Source organism: Stegostoma tigrinum, chromosome 16, assembly GCF_030684315.1.
Source record: "Stegostoma tigrinum isolate sSteTig4 chromosome 16, sSteTig4.hap1, whole genome shotgun sequence".
Classification (NCBI taxonomy): Eukaryota; Metazoa; Chordata; class Chondrichthyes; order Orectolobiformes; family Stegostomatidae; genus Stegostoma; species Stegostoma tigrinum.
Genome location: NC_081369.1, coordinates 17523349 through 17539299, shown reverse-complemented (window position 1 = coordinate 17539299; position 15951 = coordinate 17523349). Strand labels below are relative to the sequence as shown.

Genomic DNA, 15951 nt, shown 5'->3' with positions numbered 1-15951 from the left:
TCAACCTTTGACTTTTCTTTGTAGTCCTGTGCAAAGCCACTTTGTTCTAAAATCCAACTATTTCAGCAAGTAACTTCACCACCTCCTCAAATAAAGCTCTGTGGAAATAGATGATTAAAGAAAACTAAAATGAGGCTGTTTTTTCCTTCAAGTCAAACAGTAATACATTGACACAACTGTAAAGTAGCCAAACTGCAAATAACAATTTAATGATTGGAAAACACAGCAGGTATTCACAACAAAAACGCAAGCACTCACTATGGAAAAGCGACCAGAGAAAGATTACTTAAACATGTCAAACATCACAATTCTGGTTTATTTGATTGCTTGATGCTAGCAGGAAAACATGCTGACCTATTGGCTATTATCCAAGAATATCCTCCAGCTGTTGTTGGGAGTTAGTTTTTCAGGTCTCTGTTCAATCGGCCAGCAGTGTATAATTGGACTTGTGAAGCTTACCGACATAAAACAGAAGCAACTGGCCCAACAGCAGCATTCAGAATGTATAAAGGTTGTTAAAGAAAGCTAGATATTTAGTGACATGCATATCCTCTTCACAATGACATTATTGCCCCACATATTTACAGGCATCTGTCCTAAGGCTACAGGCAAACCAACTATGACTAAAACATGAACAATTTCTCAGGAGTTCCATGTCTAGTGCTATTGCAAGCAGTTTCTCTTCACATACTTTACCCAAACATTGTGGCCTCAATTACGCAATCAGCATGAAGTGGCTGCAAACACCACTGACAGCACAGTACAACCCAATTTGTTGGCTGCCCGGAACAGCTACTTGTTGCTACAGCAAGGCTCAACATTAAAAGAGTCTGAAGGACTCCAGCCACAAGGTACACTACCAGTGAGTTCACAGCTAAATAGATCATGAGATGTAGGCACATCCCTTCAGCTCAAAAAGGCAGGTGAGCATTTAATTATCATTTTAAATATTTCTGAACAACTTTTAAAATCCTTCATATTTTAAATACTTTTAAACACTTTTCCAGTGAAACAGAGAAAGATTATATTTGTAGCAAAGTAACATAATTAATTACAGAAAATGCTCTTCAAATTCCTTTCAGAATATTGCTGTGTGATTTTGTAGGCTTTTTTAAAAAGAAGTTTATTATGTTGATTTATAGATTCATAAAGAAAGCTATTATCGCACTCGACTAACAGTTGGTTAAATCAGTGAGATCAGAATCTGGTTGATAAGTGAGGATGATCTTATTTCCATGTATTTGTATCTTATCAACAGCCACCTCACCACACTTACATACAGCTTGCAATTCTCCAACATTCTCCTGCAAAGCTGGATAGCAACAATTCCTGACAGATACAGGTATGTTTCTCTGGGCCTCCATTTTAATATCCCTACACCAATGCGTCTTTGAATGCTTCATGGACAGGGTCCTCCTCTCCTCTATTCCATTGAAGTCAGCATCAAACTATCAGCCTCAGCACAACTTCATAGCTGATCTTGGACCATCCTGAATCCACTTCAGGCCTGATGAATTCACTTTAGAGCTTAGGGCAACTTTGCCTTGCATGATCCTGCCAGCTCATTTTGCACACAGAGATAGAGTCACATTAAGCACCTACAGAGAGTGCAGCTCACGGTTCTTAAGTTCATTTCTTAGTGTTCACTCACTTTGTGCTTACTTGAAGCCTGCCAGCCTCTGTCAGAGATGGAGCAATAAACTGTCAATGACAATGGTTCCAAACGTTTCAAAGTAAGTACGACATGTGACTTCAAACTTTGAACATCCTGGATACTTCAAACATTCCCATTATTACTAAAGGATACAAAGGAGAATTTAAGTACCATCACCATCACCGGAGAAATCATTTAGGCAAACTATTGATGCTAAAGGCAAATAAGTCCCCTGGTACTGATGACTTGCATCCAAAGATCCTATAGAGATAGTGGATGCATTCCTTGTAATTTTCCAAAAATTCTTGGATTCTGGAGAAGTACCAGAGGATTGGAAAACTGCTAATGTGACACCCCTATTCAAAAAGGAAGGCAGGCAAAAAGCAGATAACTATAAGCCAATCAGAGTCATAGAAGCATACAGCACAGAACAGACGCTTTGGTCTAACCAATCCATGCCAACCATGCTCCCAAACTAAACTAGTCCCACTTATCTGACTTTGGCCCATATCCCTCCAAACTTTTCCTATTCACGTACTTATCCAACTGTCTTTTAAATGTTGTAACTGTACCTGCATCCACCAATTCCTCTGGCAGTTCATTCTACACACAAACCACTCTCTCTGTAAAAAGGTTTCCCCTCATGTCCTTTCTAAAACTTTCTCCTCTCACTTTAAAAATGTGCACCCCTAACATTTATTGTTGGAAAAGTATTGGAATTAATTATTAAGGAAATAATAGCAGAACATTTGAAAATCATAATCTAATCAAGCAGTCAACACGTCTTCATAAGAGGGAAATCATGTCTGATTACTTTATTAGAGGTTTTTCAAGGGAGTCTCAACCGGAGTGGTCAGAGGAGAAGCAGTGGGTATGTTTGTTTTGTACTTCCAGAAGGCATTCAACAAGGTATGTCAGAAAAGGTTATGTCATGAGACCCCATGGTGCTGGGGGTAGCATTTTTGCACAAATAGAGAATTGGCTCATGGGCAGTAAACAGCAAGTAGGGATATGGGGTTCTTTTTCAGGTTGGTGATAGTGACCACTGGAGTTCCACAGGGATCAGTGCTGGGATCACAACTGTTTAAAATAAATGTTAATGACTTAGAGGAAAGCAGTGAATGTACTGGAGCTAAATTTGCAGATGACACAAAAATAGGTGGAAAGGCAGGTTTTGAGACAGATATAGTTTACAGAGAGATATCAAAAGGTTAAGTAAGCAGCAAAAAATTGGCAAATGGAGTATGCCATGGAACAATGTGAAGTTGTCCATTTTAGAAGGGGAAACAAAAGAACAGAGTATTATTTAAATGGGGGGAAAACTGCAGAAAGCTGAAATACAAAGTGGACTTTATGAAACATAAAGTTAGCACACAGGGTGCAGCAGGTAATCAGGAAGGCTACTGGAATATTGGCCCTTCTTTCAAGGGGATTGGAGTATAAGAGAAAGGAAGTCTTACTGTAATTGTGCAAGGTGTTAATGAGACAACATCTGGAGCACTGTGAGCAGTTTTGAACCTCTTATTTAAGGAAAGTTATCATTTTATTGAAGGTAGTTCAGAGAAGGTTCACAAGGAAGATCCCTGATATGCGGGATAACAAGGTGTAGAGCAGGATGAACACAGCAAAAAGCAGACAACCATAAGTCAATCAGAGTCATAGAAGCATACAGCATAGAACAGACGCTTTGGTCTAAGCAATCCATGCCAACCACGCTCCCAAACTAAACCAGTCCCACTTATCTACCTTTGGCCCATATCATAGGAGCAGGAAAGCTGATGTTTCGGGCCTTGACCCTTCTTCAGCAAGTGTCCAGGCCCAAAACGTCAGCTTTCCTGCTCCTATGGTGTTGCTTGGCCTGCTGGGTTCATCCAGCTATAGACCTTGTTATCTCAGATTCTCCAGCATCTGCAGTCCCAGATATGCAGGAATTGTCTTATCAGCAAAGGCTAAACAGGCTGGGACTCTATTCACTGGGATTTATGGAAGTGAATGGTGATCTCGTTGAAACATATAGGATTCTTAATGGCTTGACAGGATAAATGCTGAGAGGACGTTTCCCATCATGGGGGAGGCTAGGACCAGAAGTTATTGATTCAGAATAAAGGGGCATGAATTTAAGACTGAGATGAGGACGAATTTCTTCTCTTAGAGAATTGAGAGTCTTTGGAATTCCTTGTCACAGAGAGCTGTGGGGACAAGTCCTTATGTATATTTAAGGCTGATATAGATAGATTATTGATCAGGAGGGGAATCAGTGGCCATGGGGAAATCACAGGAAAGTGGATGTGAGAAATGTCGGATCATGATCCTATGCCATGAACTTACTGAATGCTGGGGCAGGCTCAAGATGATGAACAGTATATTCCTGTTCCTATTTCTTATAGTCTTATCCTTAAATGAGGTGGAAGATTAAATTCAGGAAAGCTTCTGATAGTGCAAAATTCCAAAATCTTTTTATCAATTATGTTAGTATGAGCTCATCATTCATTTCTAGAAGCACCAACCGTATGAAAACTGTGTGAGGATTTTTCATTCACTAAGGAATGAATTTATTTGTGTACTATATTCAGCAGCTAACCTCAGTGGTCTTGATATGAAAGTCAAAATGCAATACATCATTCCTCTTCTCCTCTCTTGATCCCCACATCGCTAGAGCTAACCAAATTAAAGCATTAGCAACAAAGAAAGGCAACAATAAAACTTTCTGCTGGGTGCTAGCCAACACCAGCTAACAAACCTTTCCTTATGAAGGAATGTATGAATTATACATGCCATTCTCCTTCTATTAATGACACTTGCAGTGCTATTTCTAGCGCTGCAAGCAGCATTTAATAAGGTTTCAGCAAAAAACTCTTTCGAAACAGAGAATTCCAAATTACTTGAATGATCTTCCAGACCTCATATATAAACTGGGACAGAAATATCAACTTGTGATTTACAGGCCTGTTTGAAAATATTTAGTGGTTTCTGTACTGGAAGGAGAACAGGACAATGCCTGTATCCTTGTTATATAGGATTGTCAGCCAGATGGTTTGGTGACATATGGTGCCAGAGCCCCTTCGCTATCTGTCTGGACTGCAATTTAGAATAAAGCCATTAAAAAACTGCTGAGTCTTGGAAAAACAAGAGACTTACTTCCCAATGCTTAGTTATAAGTTTTGATTACAATGTTTGTCTACGAACATGTATGTTGACTAGTACACACTAAACATTGCCTTCCACACATTTACAATGGATAAATCATTAACTCTTCCAGAATGAGGATTTCTATTACTTCCAAATACACAAACACATTAGCAACTGAACACAGCAGCAACTAACTGAATATCTATTCTCTGGTCCAACCACATTACAATAAACTCTATCCTGTATGTGCTGAATTGCAACTGTGGAATTAACTGCAGGAGTGTGTTTCAAGGCTTGAGAAAGTTACATGACCTCAAACTTTTGCTAGAACTCTTATTCGGCAAAATACACTTATTGCTGATGATAGCCACAGTCTGGCTAAAGGTTACACATATTTTGTTATTGCTGAAAGAAAGGGTAGGACATATTGAAACAACATCTGACTGTGAGTTTGTGAACTAATAACTCTTCTATTTGTTGAAACATTCTCAAATATAGTCCCCATTTACTATTCTTCGATATTAAGCTTTGCTAGATTTTAAGGTTAAAATTAAAATTTCTAATCTATAATATCATTCCTAATGTAAGAATCAGGGAATAGAATCAGGTTGAACTTGAGTTTTATTTACATTTAGTGTTCCTGGAGCTAAAGGTTCGTAAAGACCCATTTTCAGCCATGGCGTTACACCTTGCAATCTATCCATTCCCGTAAAGGTTGTCAGCACTTGAAGTTCAAGCTCCCTCCTCAGTTAAGTGGCTGTACTATTGTGCTGAATGGAACTCATTTACACAGTAGATGGCCCACTGATCTCGCGGTCCTCTCAATGGCACTTTTTCTGAAAATAAGCCACACGCTTGGAAGCAGGCTGCTGAAGATGACCTGTCCTAACACAGGCTGCAAGTAGAAGCAGTACAAGTGAAGCAGCAGGGAATGAGGAAATTCCAGCATTCAGGTTCACAGTGCTGGAAGCCCGAAAGAAGAAGGCGGACAGGAGGAGAAAGATCGCATTTCTTCCTGGGACCAGGTGGTCCTCAAGGATCAATCCTTGAAGGGAATGGGAACATGTGGCCAGGGAGGCAAATGCCTAGTGTCTGGCCCTGAAGATGTTGCTGGATGGTTCTGAAACTGTTTTAAAAAAACATAAACAATCTCCCCAAGGGCAATTAGGGATAGGTATGTTACTCCCCAATGCTCCTTCTCAATCTCTAGCTCACCCTCATCCTTCTTTCTAGACATACATCTCTCACTTTATACCCTAGCCCTGTTCCCACATGTCAATCTCCTCCTTTTCAATTTTGCTTTCAGGTACTGAAGAGGCTAGGAATATTACAATGAGTAACTCACCTCTTGGCTCCCTCAAGTCTTTCCACCATCTACAAGGCACAAGTCAGAAATATGATGGCACACTCCCCCCTTGCCTGGATGGGTGCAGCTCCAACAACACTTAAGAAACTTGACCCCATTCAAGACAAAGCAGGCCTGCGTGACTGGCATTACATCTACAAGTATCCACTCCGTCCATTACCAATGCTCAGTAGCAGCACTATGAACTATCTAAAAGATCACTTCAGAAATTCACCAAAGATCCTCAGACAGCACCTTCCAAACCTGCGACCACTTCCATCCAGATGGTCAAGAGCAGCAGATACATGGGTACACCATCCCTTGCAATATCCCCTCCACGCCACTCACCATCCTGACTTGGAAATATACCACCATTCCTTCACTGTCGATGGGTCAAAATCCTGGAATTCCCTCCCAACGGCATTCCTCATTTCTAATTTTTGAGTGTGTGTTGAATTTTATTTTTCCTTGCATTTCAATAGCTAATAAATTCACTCTTTCTTTAACTCATGTAAAACAGATTAAATTGGCTCATTTTAAGATATAAATAAGTTGGTACTGGGGAAGGTATCAACAAGGGAAGGGATCCTTTGTTTTATGTCAACTTTGTTGTGACCAACAGACAGAATGGGTTGAATAAAGAACAGGAGCTAGTTCCTCCCTTCTCACAGGGACCAGTTGTAACCATTGTTAATGCTTCCTTAATAATAAAATTCAGCACTTTTCCAATGACTGATGACAGGCTAACTGAATTCCCTGTTTTGTCTTTCCCTCCTTTCTTAATTAGTAGAATGACATTTGCCAACACTTTATAGTCCAGTTTAAGTGGAACTTAACCCAATGGGACATCTCCCTCTTTCCTGACTATTGGTACAGGTACCCCATAAATAGAAATCCCTTCTTCCAACAAGAAACTTCGAGTGATACGCTTAATTCCCTAATCAGTTCAACTCAATGCCTTTGGTATAAGCTGAGGTAATGTTCAGAGATAATTACTTGTGAGAACTTGCATTTTAATTCAGACACGAACTCCTTAAACCTTGTCAGCAAAGCCATCATTCCTAATTCTATTACACTATTGGTTCCCATGCAGATGATAGCGCAACTATAAGGAGATGTCATTAACCCGGCACAGGGCTACACTACTTTTGGAATCCCAGTCACAAGGAACAGTATCCATCCTCCCGATTATATTATCTCCTATTATTACTGTATTCATATTTACACCTCACATTGAATGCCTTCCTGTACCGTTATCAGTTTGCTTATTCATCCTGCAGTCCTTGTTCTCCTCCACACCAATAGCAAGTATTTTCTATCTGTTGGTCAAAGTCAAAGATTCAGGATCCAGCATCACTACAAGTTTTAGTGATCAATATTAGCCCTACCATATCCGTCTAACTTCATTTATTTAATAAGACAATTAGTTGCTAGTTTAATGATCTAAAGTAATAGCTTGGGGCAATCTGTGCAGGATGCCAGACGATAGTAGAAGAGTGTTAAATTAGTGTTTCATTTCTGTCTTTATTCAGGAGAAGAACAGCCCAGGTACAGAATTAGAGAAGATGGATTGTGAAGTTCTTAAACAGATTAATATAAGAAGTGTAGAGATTTTGGGTAATTTAAAAGTGGACACACTTCCAGGTCTGGATGAATTGTATCCCAACCTGTTGTGGGAGATGAGGGAGGAAATTACAGACACCTTGACCCAAATGTTTAAAATCATCTCTGGCCACAGGTGAGGTACTAGAGAACTGAAGCACAGCTAATGTGGTGCCACTCTATAAGAAGGATAGCAGGGAATTATAGACCAGTGAGTCTAACATCAGTGGTAGAAAAACCGTTGGAGATAATTGTGAAGGAGAAATTTAATCTTCATTTAGAGAGGGAAGGTTTGATCGCGGTGGACTGAATGGTTTTGTTAAAGGCTCTCCATGCTTAATAAATCTGGTAGAAATTGTTGAAGAAATTACCAAATGTTTGGCTGAGGGTAGGGTGGTTGATGTGGTTTATATGTATTTCGGCAAGATGGCACAGTGATTGGCCAGGTGGTTGTCAGTGTGAAGGAAGGTGTCATGTTACAGGAGGATATAAATGGATGGTTAGATGGACAGATCAGTGTCAGATGGAATTTAACCTTGGAGACAAATATGAGGTGTTCGGAAGAAGGAACATGACAAGGGTCTACTCAACTGAATGGCAAGATACCCAGGATCACAGAGGGACAGAGGAATCTTGGAATGTTTGTCAACAGATCCCTGAAGGTGGCAGGTCAAGTTTATAGGGTGGCTAAAAGAACACTTGCCTTCATTTGTCATGGCATAGATTATGAGCGCGGGGAGGCTATGTTGAAGCTGTACAGAATTCCACAGCTGGAGACTGTAGAGCAATTTTCCGATTCAGATTTGGCATACATTTGTCTTGGACTGAAGGTGAGTAAGGCGGAATGGGTTTCCATCAGTATGGGTATATTGGTGAACATTCTTTGTCAATGAGCTGAATATATATGACAGCAGCAAAGAAAATAACACATCAAAGAGGATAATGCCAGAAACAACCCCATTTGACCCTACTGAAGATCACAATGACCTCACCTTACCCAGTGTGTTTCATCGAAAACTGGTGATTGTATGATATTGAGCAGCTTTGGCAGGCAGTCAAATTTCTCCAACAGCCTAAATGGTCTGCCTCTGCTCACATGATCAAATACTTCTGAGGGATGGATGAAGGCAATATATAGTGGTCTCCTTGCTCATGATAATTCTAATCACCTGCTAGACTAAGTTTACCATGTCAATTGTAGATCTTCCAGATCTGAAAGCACACTGCAGTTCAGGGCAGATGCCAAAATCTGTGGTCTGATGAGGGCAACACAAGCAAATACTATCCCCCCAGTGCTCAGCAGTGAAATGCCTTGAGAGTTGTGGAAAACACTTGTTCTGTATATAGGGTCACGAAGTTTGCATTACTCAACCGTGGGCACTGCCCCCTCCCTCCAGCAGAGACAGATTCTGCAGCAGTTCCAGTTAGCTGCATTTGATGAGTTTGGATGACATACCTTCAGCACCTAAAACTTTGTCTACCTAAACAAGTCAATAGTTTTGCTAAACTCCATCACCATGGGTTTGATATCTAGTACTGAAACGACAGCAGCCCTGCTTTCTTTTTTTAATAGACCTGTTGCTTCTTTGATCCTAATATACGTGTGCCTAGCCATTCTGTGTCATAGGCCTTCTAGATATTTTAGCCAAACTGTAGCCAGTAGTCACTGTCGCAGCACTAAGCAGTCCATTGGACTTTATTTAGTGCATTCAGTGTCTTCTTGTTCAGATCTTTCTTTTAATTTATGAAAGCAGATCACTTCACTTTCCAGTGTTGGCAGGGAATGGGGACGGGCAGTCAGACAGTTTCCATTCAGCACCGTTAGCTCCAAATCAGCGAATATTCCACTCTTGCTTCTCATGTATTAATATTACAGAATGGTTCCATTTCACTTCTGCACTTTGACATGAGAATCCCATCAAAGGTTTTTCATTCCAAGTTGAAAGGCCATCTTCATATCAGTGTCAACTGTAATGTCTATCTTAATAAGAATCAAGAATTCTTTGACTTGATTGAATAGGTATTTGCCAATGCCAACAAGCTGCTTAATGCATGCTGTGCACATACCAGACTGTCGTGTATATTCCCTGAATTTGTAGAGCAACTAACATCAACACAGAATTGTATCCAGCCAGAAGGAATTCAGTAAGTAATCCAAAGTAGGCTAAATATTTCCTTTTTGTCATATTTTGTCATAAACTGATTCTTTTTTAAATAATAACATTCTGTTACATTCTTTTGTTATCCTAAATACTAACTTCATTCTTATTTTTGTAATGTTATGCAATTTAAAGGGAAAGATACTTAATAAAAATCAACTCTATTCATTTGAAAACTACTGTTTAAAATGTTAATCACTCATTCACTTTCACATCTAGAATGAATAAACAATACGGATCTGAATTAATTCTAGCTTTTGCATATAAATAATAATATATCAATTAAAAATTGGGGAGATGGGAGTCACTGGGGAAGATTGGAAGGTGCCTGGGGAAAAGGATGAGGTTGGGTGATGGCAGGGATTGGGGGCGGGCAGTCCGTGTGAGTAACTGAGTTGTGGCGTGGGGTGGTGTGGGGAGGGTCAGCATGGTTGATTGAGGCTCAGTTTTATAGATAGTCAGGAGTTAGAGTGGGCCGTAATTCCTTGAACATTTCCTGACTACCTATTGAACTAAATTAGAATCCTCTAAAGATTCTGATCATTTCTGAGTTATGGGCACTGCTGGAGGGTCCCAGATAATAACCAATGTGAAATCTAAGCATCCTCGGCAATTACTGCATACTCAGTGAGTTGGGACTTCTAAGCGACCCCAGCGCCCATTTCTCAGGATACGTCTGGTCTCTGACTTTCTGAAGATTGGAAGATCTTGTCCATTATTGCTCAGCATATACTAGCTTACTCATTTTCTTTTCTAAACTGAGATAATTCATAACCTTAGGAAATACTCCAGGTGTCAGTTACAGAAATTACATTTCTGCCAATCTGCAACGTAAGGTGCAATTTATATGTTTCTTACCAGAAGTCCCACTTTCCTTTCCTTTATTCATTCATGGGCTGAAGGCATCACTGGCTAGGCCAGCATTTATTGCCCATTCCCAATTGCCCCAGAGGGCAGTTACGAGTCAACCATATTACTATGGATCTGGAGTCACATGTAGGCTAGACCAGGTGAGGATGGCAGTTTCCTTCCCTAAAGAACATTAGGGAACCAAATAGGTTTTTCTGACAATCGACAATGCATTCAGGATCATTATTAGATTCCTAATTCCAGATATTTTATTGAATTCAAATTCCACCATCTGCTGTGGTGAGATTCAAACTCGGGTTCCAGAACATTATCTGGGTCTCTGGATTAACAGTCTAGCGATATTATCACTAGGCCATCGCCTCCCCTTCAGAGGGATAAAAACAGTATTTTGCTTACACTTTTATTGCAGCCAATCTGAGCTGAACATACCTGACGGACTAGAAATGTTAACAATCCTTCCTTTTGCTTGACGAATTAAGGGTAAAAATGCTTTGGTAACTTGGACTGTTCCAAGGAAATTGACTTCCATGCATCGTTTGTAAGCATCTGTTGGGATGATTTCTGCGTCACCAATGTGGATTATGATGCCAGCATTATTAACTAATGCAAAGAGTCCTGGAAGAAAAGAAAAATAATTTGCTTTTGAAATAACATTTTCACACATTTTGTTGTTACATTTTGGGAAAATAATGGCTGTATAAAATAACATTCAAACACATCATTTAAAATAATCTTCAAATATTGCTAGAATCTTTAATAACTTTTTGGCGGCATCTTATTTCAAGTCTTCAGCACACTATATGCAACATAGTTTCAAAATAAATCAAATCCATCCCATTTCTTTAGTATAATGAGACTCAGAAGAATACTTCACAGCGGCAGTGATAATTTTACCTTGATCATAGTGTAGAAACAGGCTGTTTGGCCCAACAAGTCTACACCAACCCTCCAAAGAGCATCCCACCCAGATCAATCCCCCATAACCCCATATTTTCCATGGCTAACTCTCCTGACCTATACATCCCCAAATGCTATGGGCAATTTAGCATGGCCAATCCATCTAGCCTGCACATCTTTGGACTGTGGGAGGAAACCTGAGCACCCAGCAGAAATGAGGAGAATGTGCAAACTCCACACAGACAGCTGCCCAAGGGTTGAATTGAACCCAAATCTCTAATGTTGAAAGGCAACAGTGCTAACCACTGCACCACCGAACCTTGCCTGCACAATACACATAATGTTTAAAAGAGAAAGACGCTTATTTGTCATCCCTGTACCGTTAAAATGAGACAGCTATTGGAGCAGTCCATTTATTCACTAATCAGCATTATATTAAATACAGGGCCCAGTTCTTTGTAGACAGAAAGAACATGTGTACATAATATTATCAGAGATAATGGGAACTGCAGATGCTGGAGATTCCAAGATAATAAAATGTGAGGCTGGATGAACACAGCAGGCCAAGCAGCATCTCAGGAGCACAAAAGCTGACGTTTCGGGCCTAGACCCTTGGGTCTAGGCCCGAAACGTCAGCTTTTGTGCTCCTGAGATGCTGCTTGGCCTGCTGTGTTCATCCAGCCTCACATTTTATTATCTTATGTGTACATAATATGTCTGTTTCAACTCAATGAAATGGGAGACACTCAATCATTGGCTCATTTCTCAGGGTAATACCACAGCCAATTAGAATCAACCTGTGTAGATTAAATTTAAACAGAGCCTGGCAGTTAACTGTTAGTCAGCATTGACGTGTATTCTTCATACCATTGTGTCTACCAATCGGCACTTCCTCTCATACAGTTTAAATGTTGGCTTTTCCCTTGGAAAGATTTAATGCAACATTTAAACATGACAACAAGGTTTCAGATAAGGAAAATCCAAGTTACTTAACCAATAATGGGAGAATCCAGGCCATTAGATGAGATGACCAAAAGCTTGGTTAAAGAGTTAGGTTTTAAGGAGAATCTTAGATGAGGTCACGAAGTTGAAAGGGAGAGAAGTGTAGGGCCTGGGCAACTGAAGTTATGCCCACTAATAGTGAAGCAATTGAAATTGTGGATGCTCAAGAGGCAAAAAGAGAATTCAATCAGCAGAGATGTTAGAGAGTTTTATAGGGCTGGAGGGGATTACAGAGAAAGTTTGGTGTGCAGCCATTCAGAGATTTGGGAACAAGGATGAAAAGTTAAAATCAAGACACTGTTTTACTGAGAACCAATGTGGATTAGTGGGTACAGGCCGAGATGTGACTTAAGCCACAGGGTTCAGAATTTTGGATGAGTTCAAGCTTACAAAGGGTAGATCGTGGAAAACCAGCCAGGTGTGCATTGGAATAGTCTAGTGGTAAAGGAAGACATGAATGAGGGCTTCAGCAGTGATGCACTGAGACAGGAGTCAAGTTATGTGGGTGTGTGTATGGGATGCCCATGACTGAACAGCACAACATGGCCGATGGCTGCATGAGGCTAAAGCAGCAGAATGTGATTGACAGTAATCTGAGAGAGTTTGGGAAAATATTTGGTTAATATAGCCTGCACAAGTTAAAACAACAGTAGCTTTGTAAACCCAAGATAACAGCTGCAGTTGTTTAGGCATAAGATATAGATAAGAACGTTTCGCAATACATTTAATTCGTGAATCTTTCCAATTATTTAATCATTCTGCTAAAATACCAATGGTAGGTTTTGATTAAATAATCATAGATATTGATTCTGAAGTAGTTGTAGATTCAACTTTATACAAAAAAAATCACTAGAAGAATTAGAGGAAAAGACTCAAATAAAATTATGAGAGCAAACCACTTTCAGGCAGCAAAAGCAGCCCTGATGTCATTACAGGGAGAATTCAATCATAGGTACAGAAACTAAGAGACATTGGAATGTGGAGTGAAAGAGCGTATTGTAAGACACTCAAGGATAAAGGTAGGGGTATCTGGTATGCGCAGTGAGAAAGAAACTGCTCACAACTTGTTAGCTAAAGAATTTTAATATTAGGTGCAACCAAATAACTTTGTTCAAACTGATGTAACAATGAGTAAAATTTATATACTTTTGTATTTGTTGTAACAAGTTTAACAAGGAATTTAAAAGGTCCTTAAGTGATAGGCAAGTATCCAATTAATTGGTAGTTAACATGGTGCAGCTGACAAATGTTGGGGAAGAAAAGCCCCAGAAAAGGAGATAAGAGAATCTGGGAAACATTATGAGACGATGGTGGTCTGGGGATAATCACAAGCCTGTCCATCTTTAGCTGTGGGGTCATATGATTAGCTTAATTGGACATATATGTAATAAACTAACATGAATGATTTGTAAATGTTAAAGGTGGATGAAACAATGTATAAAATTTTCTCAAGAAGGGTCCTGACCCAAAACGTCAACCTTCTTACTCCTCTGATGTTGCTTGGCCTGCTGTGTTCATCCTGCGCCACACTGTGTTAGCTCTGACTCCAGCATTGGCAGTTCTTACTATCTCTGTATAAAAATGTATGTTTTCCTTTGTTCAGTGAAGATTTCTTTGGATTTTCAAAGAGTTTCTTCCCACTGGTGTAGTTTCAATAAACTCTTTGATACTGGAAGTGAAATCCTGGGTGTTGAGTGAATTATTTGGTCATTTCACCCCAACAGGATATAAATAGGCAACATAACTAATGACATGAATAATTGGTTGAGATCTCATCTTGGGGTCCAATGGATGCAATGTTGTGAGCAGATTGAGTTAATATGAGACTGCTGTCAGGAAGAGGAATTGAGTGGTTAGCTAAGGAACAGAAACTAAAAACAATGGTATTTGCACAATGGTGTTTTGATTTCTGTAATGTTCTTGAGGGTGTTCAATCCAATAGAGGTGGGAGAGGGACTTGAAATCATAAGATCCCAGATCCCAGATTTTTGGGACCTGTTGTACTTACTGTCCTAGGCTCAATATAGAGGAGATAAAATGAGGTTATGTATTCTATTATTTTGCAGAATGGGACCCTGCCCTTTAATGTAAGCAAGGCAACTGTTGTTAAACACAGGCCAGGCGTGACTTGTGAACTCTGTCATCATGAAAAACACTGTTGAAATAGCATTGCAGTTTAGGTTAAAGGTTCACATGATGACTTTGTTTTTATACTTGCTGAGAAAGTGTAATAAAATTTCAAGAACATTTCCAAAAACTGAAATCCAAATCTCAGTCAGCCAGAGAGAGGATATCTGGTTTGGATTTATTATTAGTGACCCAGTGGCTAAGTGTCTTTTTTTAGTTCGAATTACTTCCAAATTTTATTACATTTGGAGAATGATACTGCCAAACAGCTGGTCCTGGAGGTTGCTGTCAGAAAAATATTAATCATTTGTGCATTGTGCAACAACCCTCCTGAGTCCTGCAATAATGTTGGTAACTTGGCAATGAGACCCAGTCCTATTAAGATTGACCAATACAACTTTTATGAGCTACAATATCAACCACAGATTAACTGTGATTATTGGAAGTTCACTCATCTCTGAATTCAGCAGCAATGCTTTTATCAAAGTAAATATAACATATACCCTCATTGTCTCACAGGAAAGAATGGCTGAAATTATATGTTTCAGCAACCTTGCAAATCACAGAGTGTCATGTAAGCATTCAAGAAACATCTTAATAGTGGTTTACAAGCACAATTCTCAAAATGTGGTTTTCCTCAAAATTCTCAAGGCAATGTTAAATGCTAATGATTATTAGCTAAAGGCAGCACATAAATTTGAAGATACTCTTATTCTTCAAAAGCAGTTAGAAGCTTCTAGTTCTCCTTGATTCCCGTTAATAAGTAAGGGATATAGGGTGGAATCTGATAGGGGCTTAACCAACATGGGCTCTGATGACAAAAATTGTACAATCACATGAGAACTCTAGATAGACCTATCTTGGGGTGAGAACTACTTGTTGCATCTTTTAACGAAGTTCTGGGTAACAAGTTGATATTCTAACCAAGCAGAAGTGAATTGCCTATGAAGTTGGATAACTGCTTGTTAACAACCTTATTAACTGCAGGTGTCATCTCATTAATATGTAGCTTTCGATCTTTCCATCCACTATGAGCAACCTAGACGTTGAGAATTCTTAACCTGGAAGTCAATGTGGGTACTTGGCGACACCAGTTCACCACTGTCCGTGACCAGCCACCATGTTGGTCGCCACACAGCAGCATCTGAGGGCACACTCCACAGACA

At 39.7% G+C, this 15951-nt stretch overlaps 1 protein-coding gene across 2 annotated transcripts in view; it reads right to left on the bottom strand.

Moving 5' to 3' along the window:
* Positions 1 to 15951, bottom strand: part of LOC125459704 (11-beta-hydroxysteroid dehydrogenase type 2-like) — a 50845-nt gene that overhangs the window by 26588 nt on the left and 8306 nt on the right. For both annotated transcript variants that reach the window (XM_059651630.1, XM_048546443.1), the window contains one exon: positions 11189 to 11374. In XM_059651630.1, coding sequence (XP_059507613.1) covers positions 11189 to 11374 — 186 coding nt within the window. The remainder of the gene's footprint in view (positions 1 to 11188; positions 11375 to 15951) is intronic.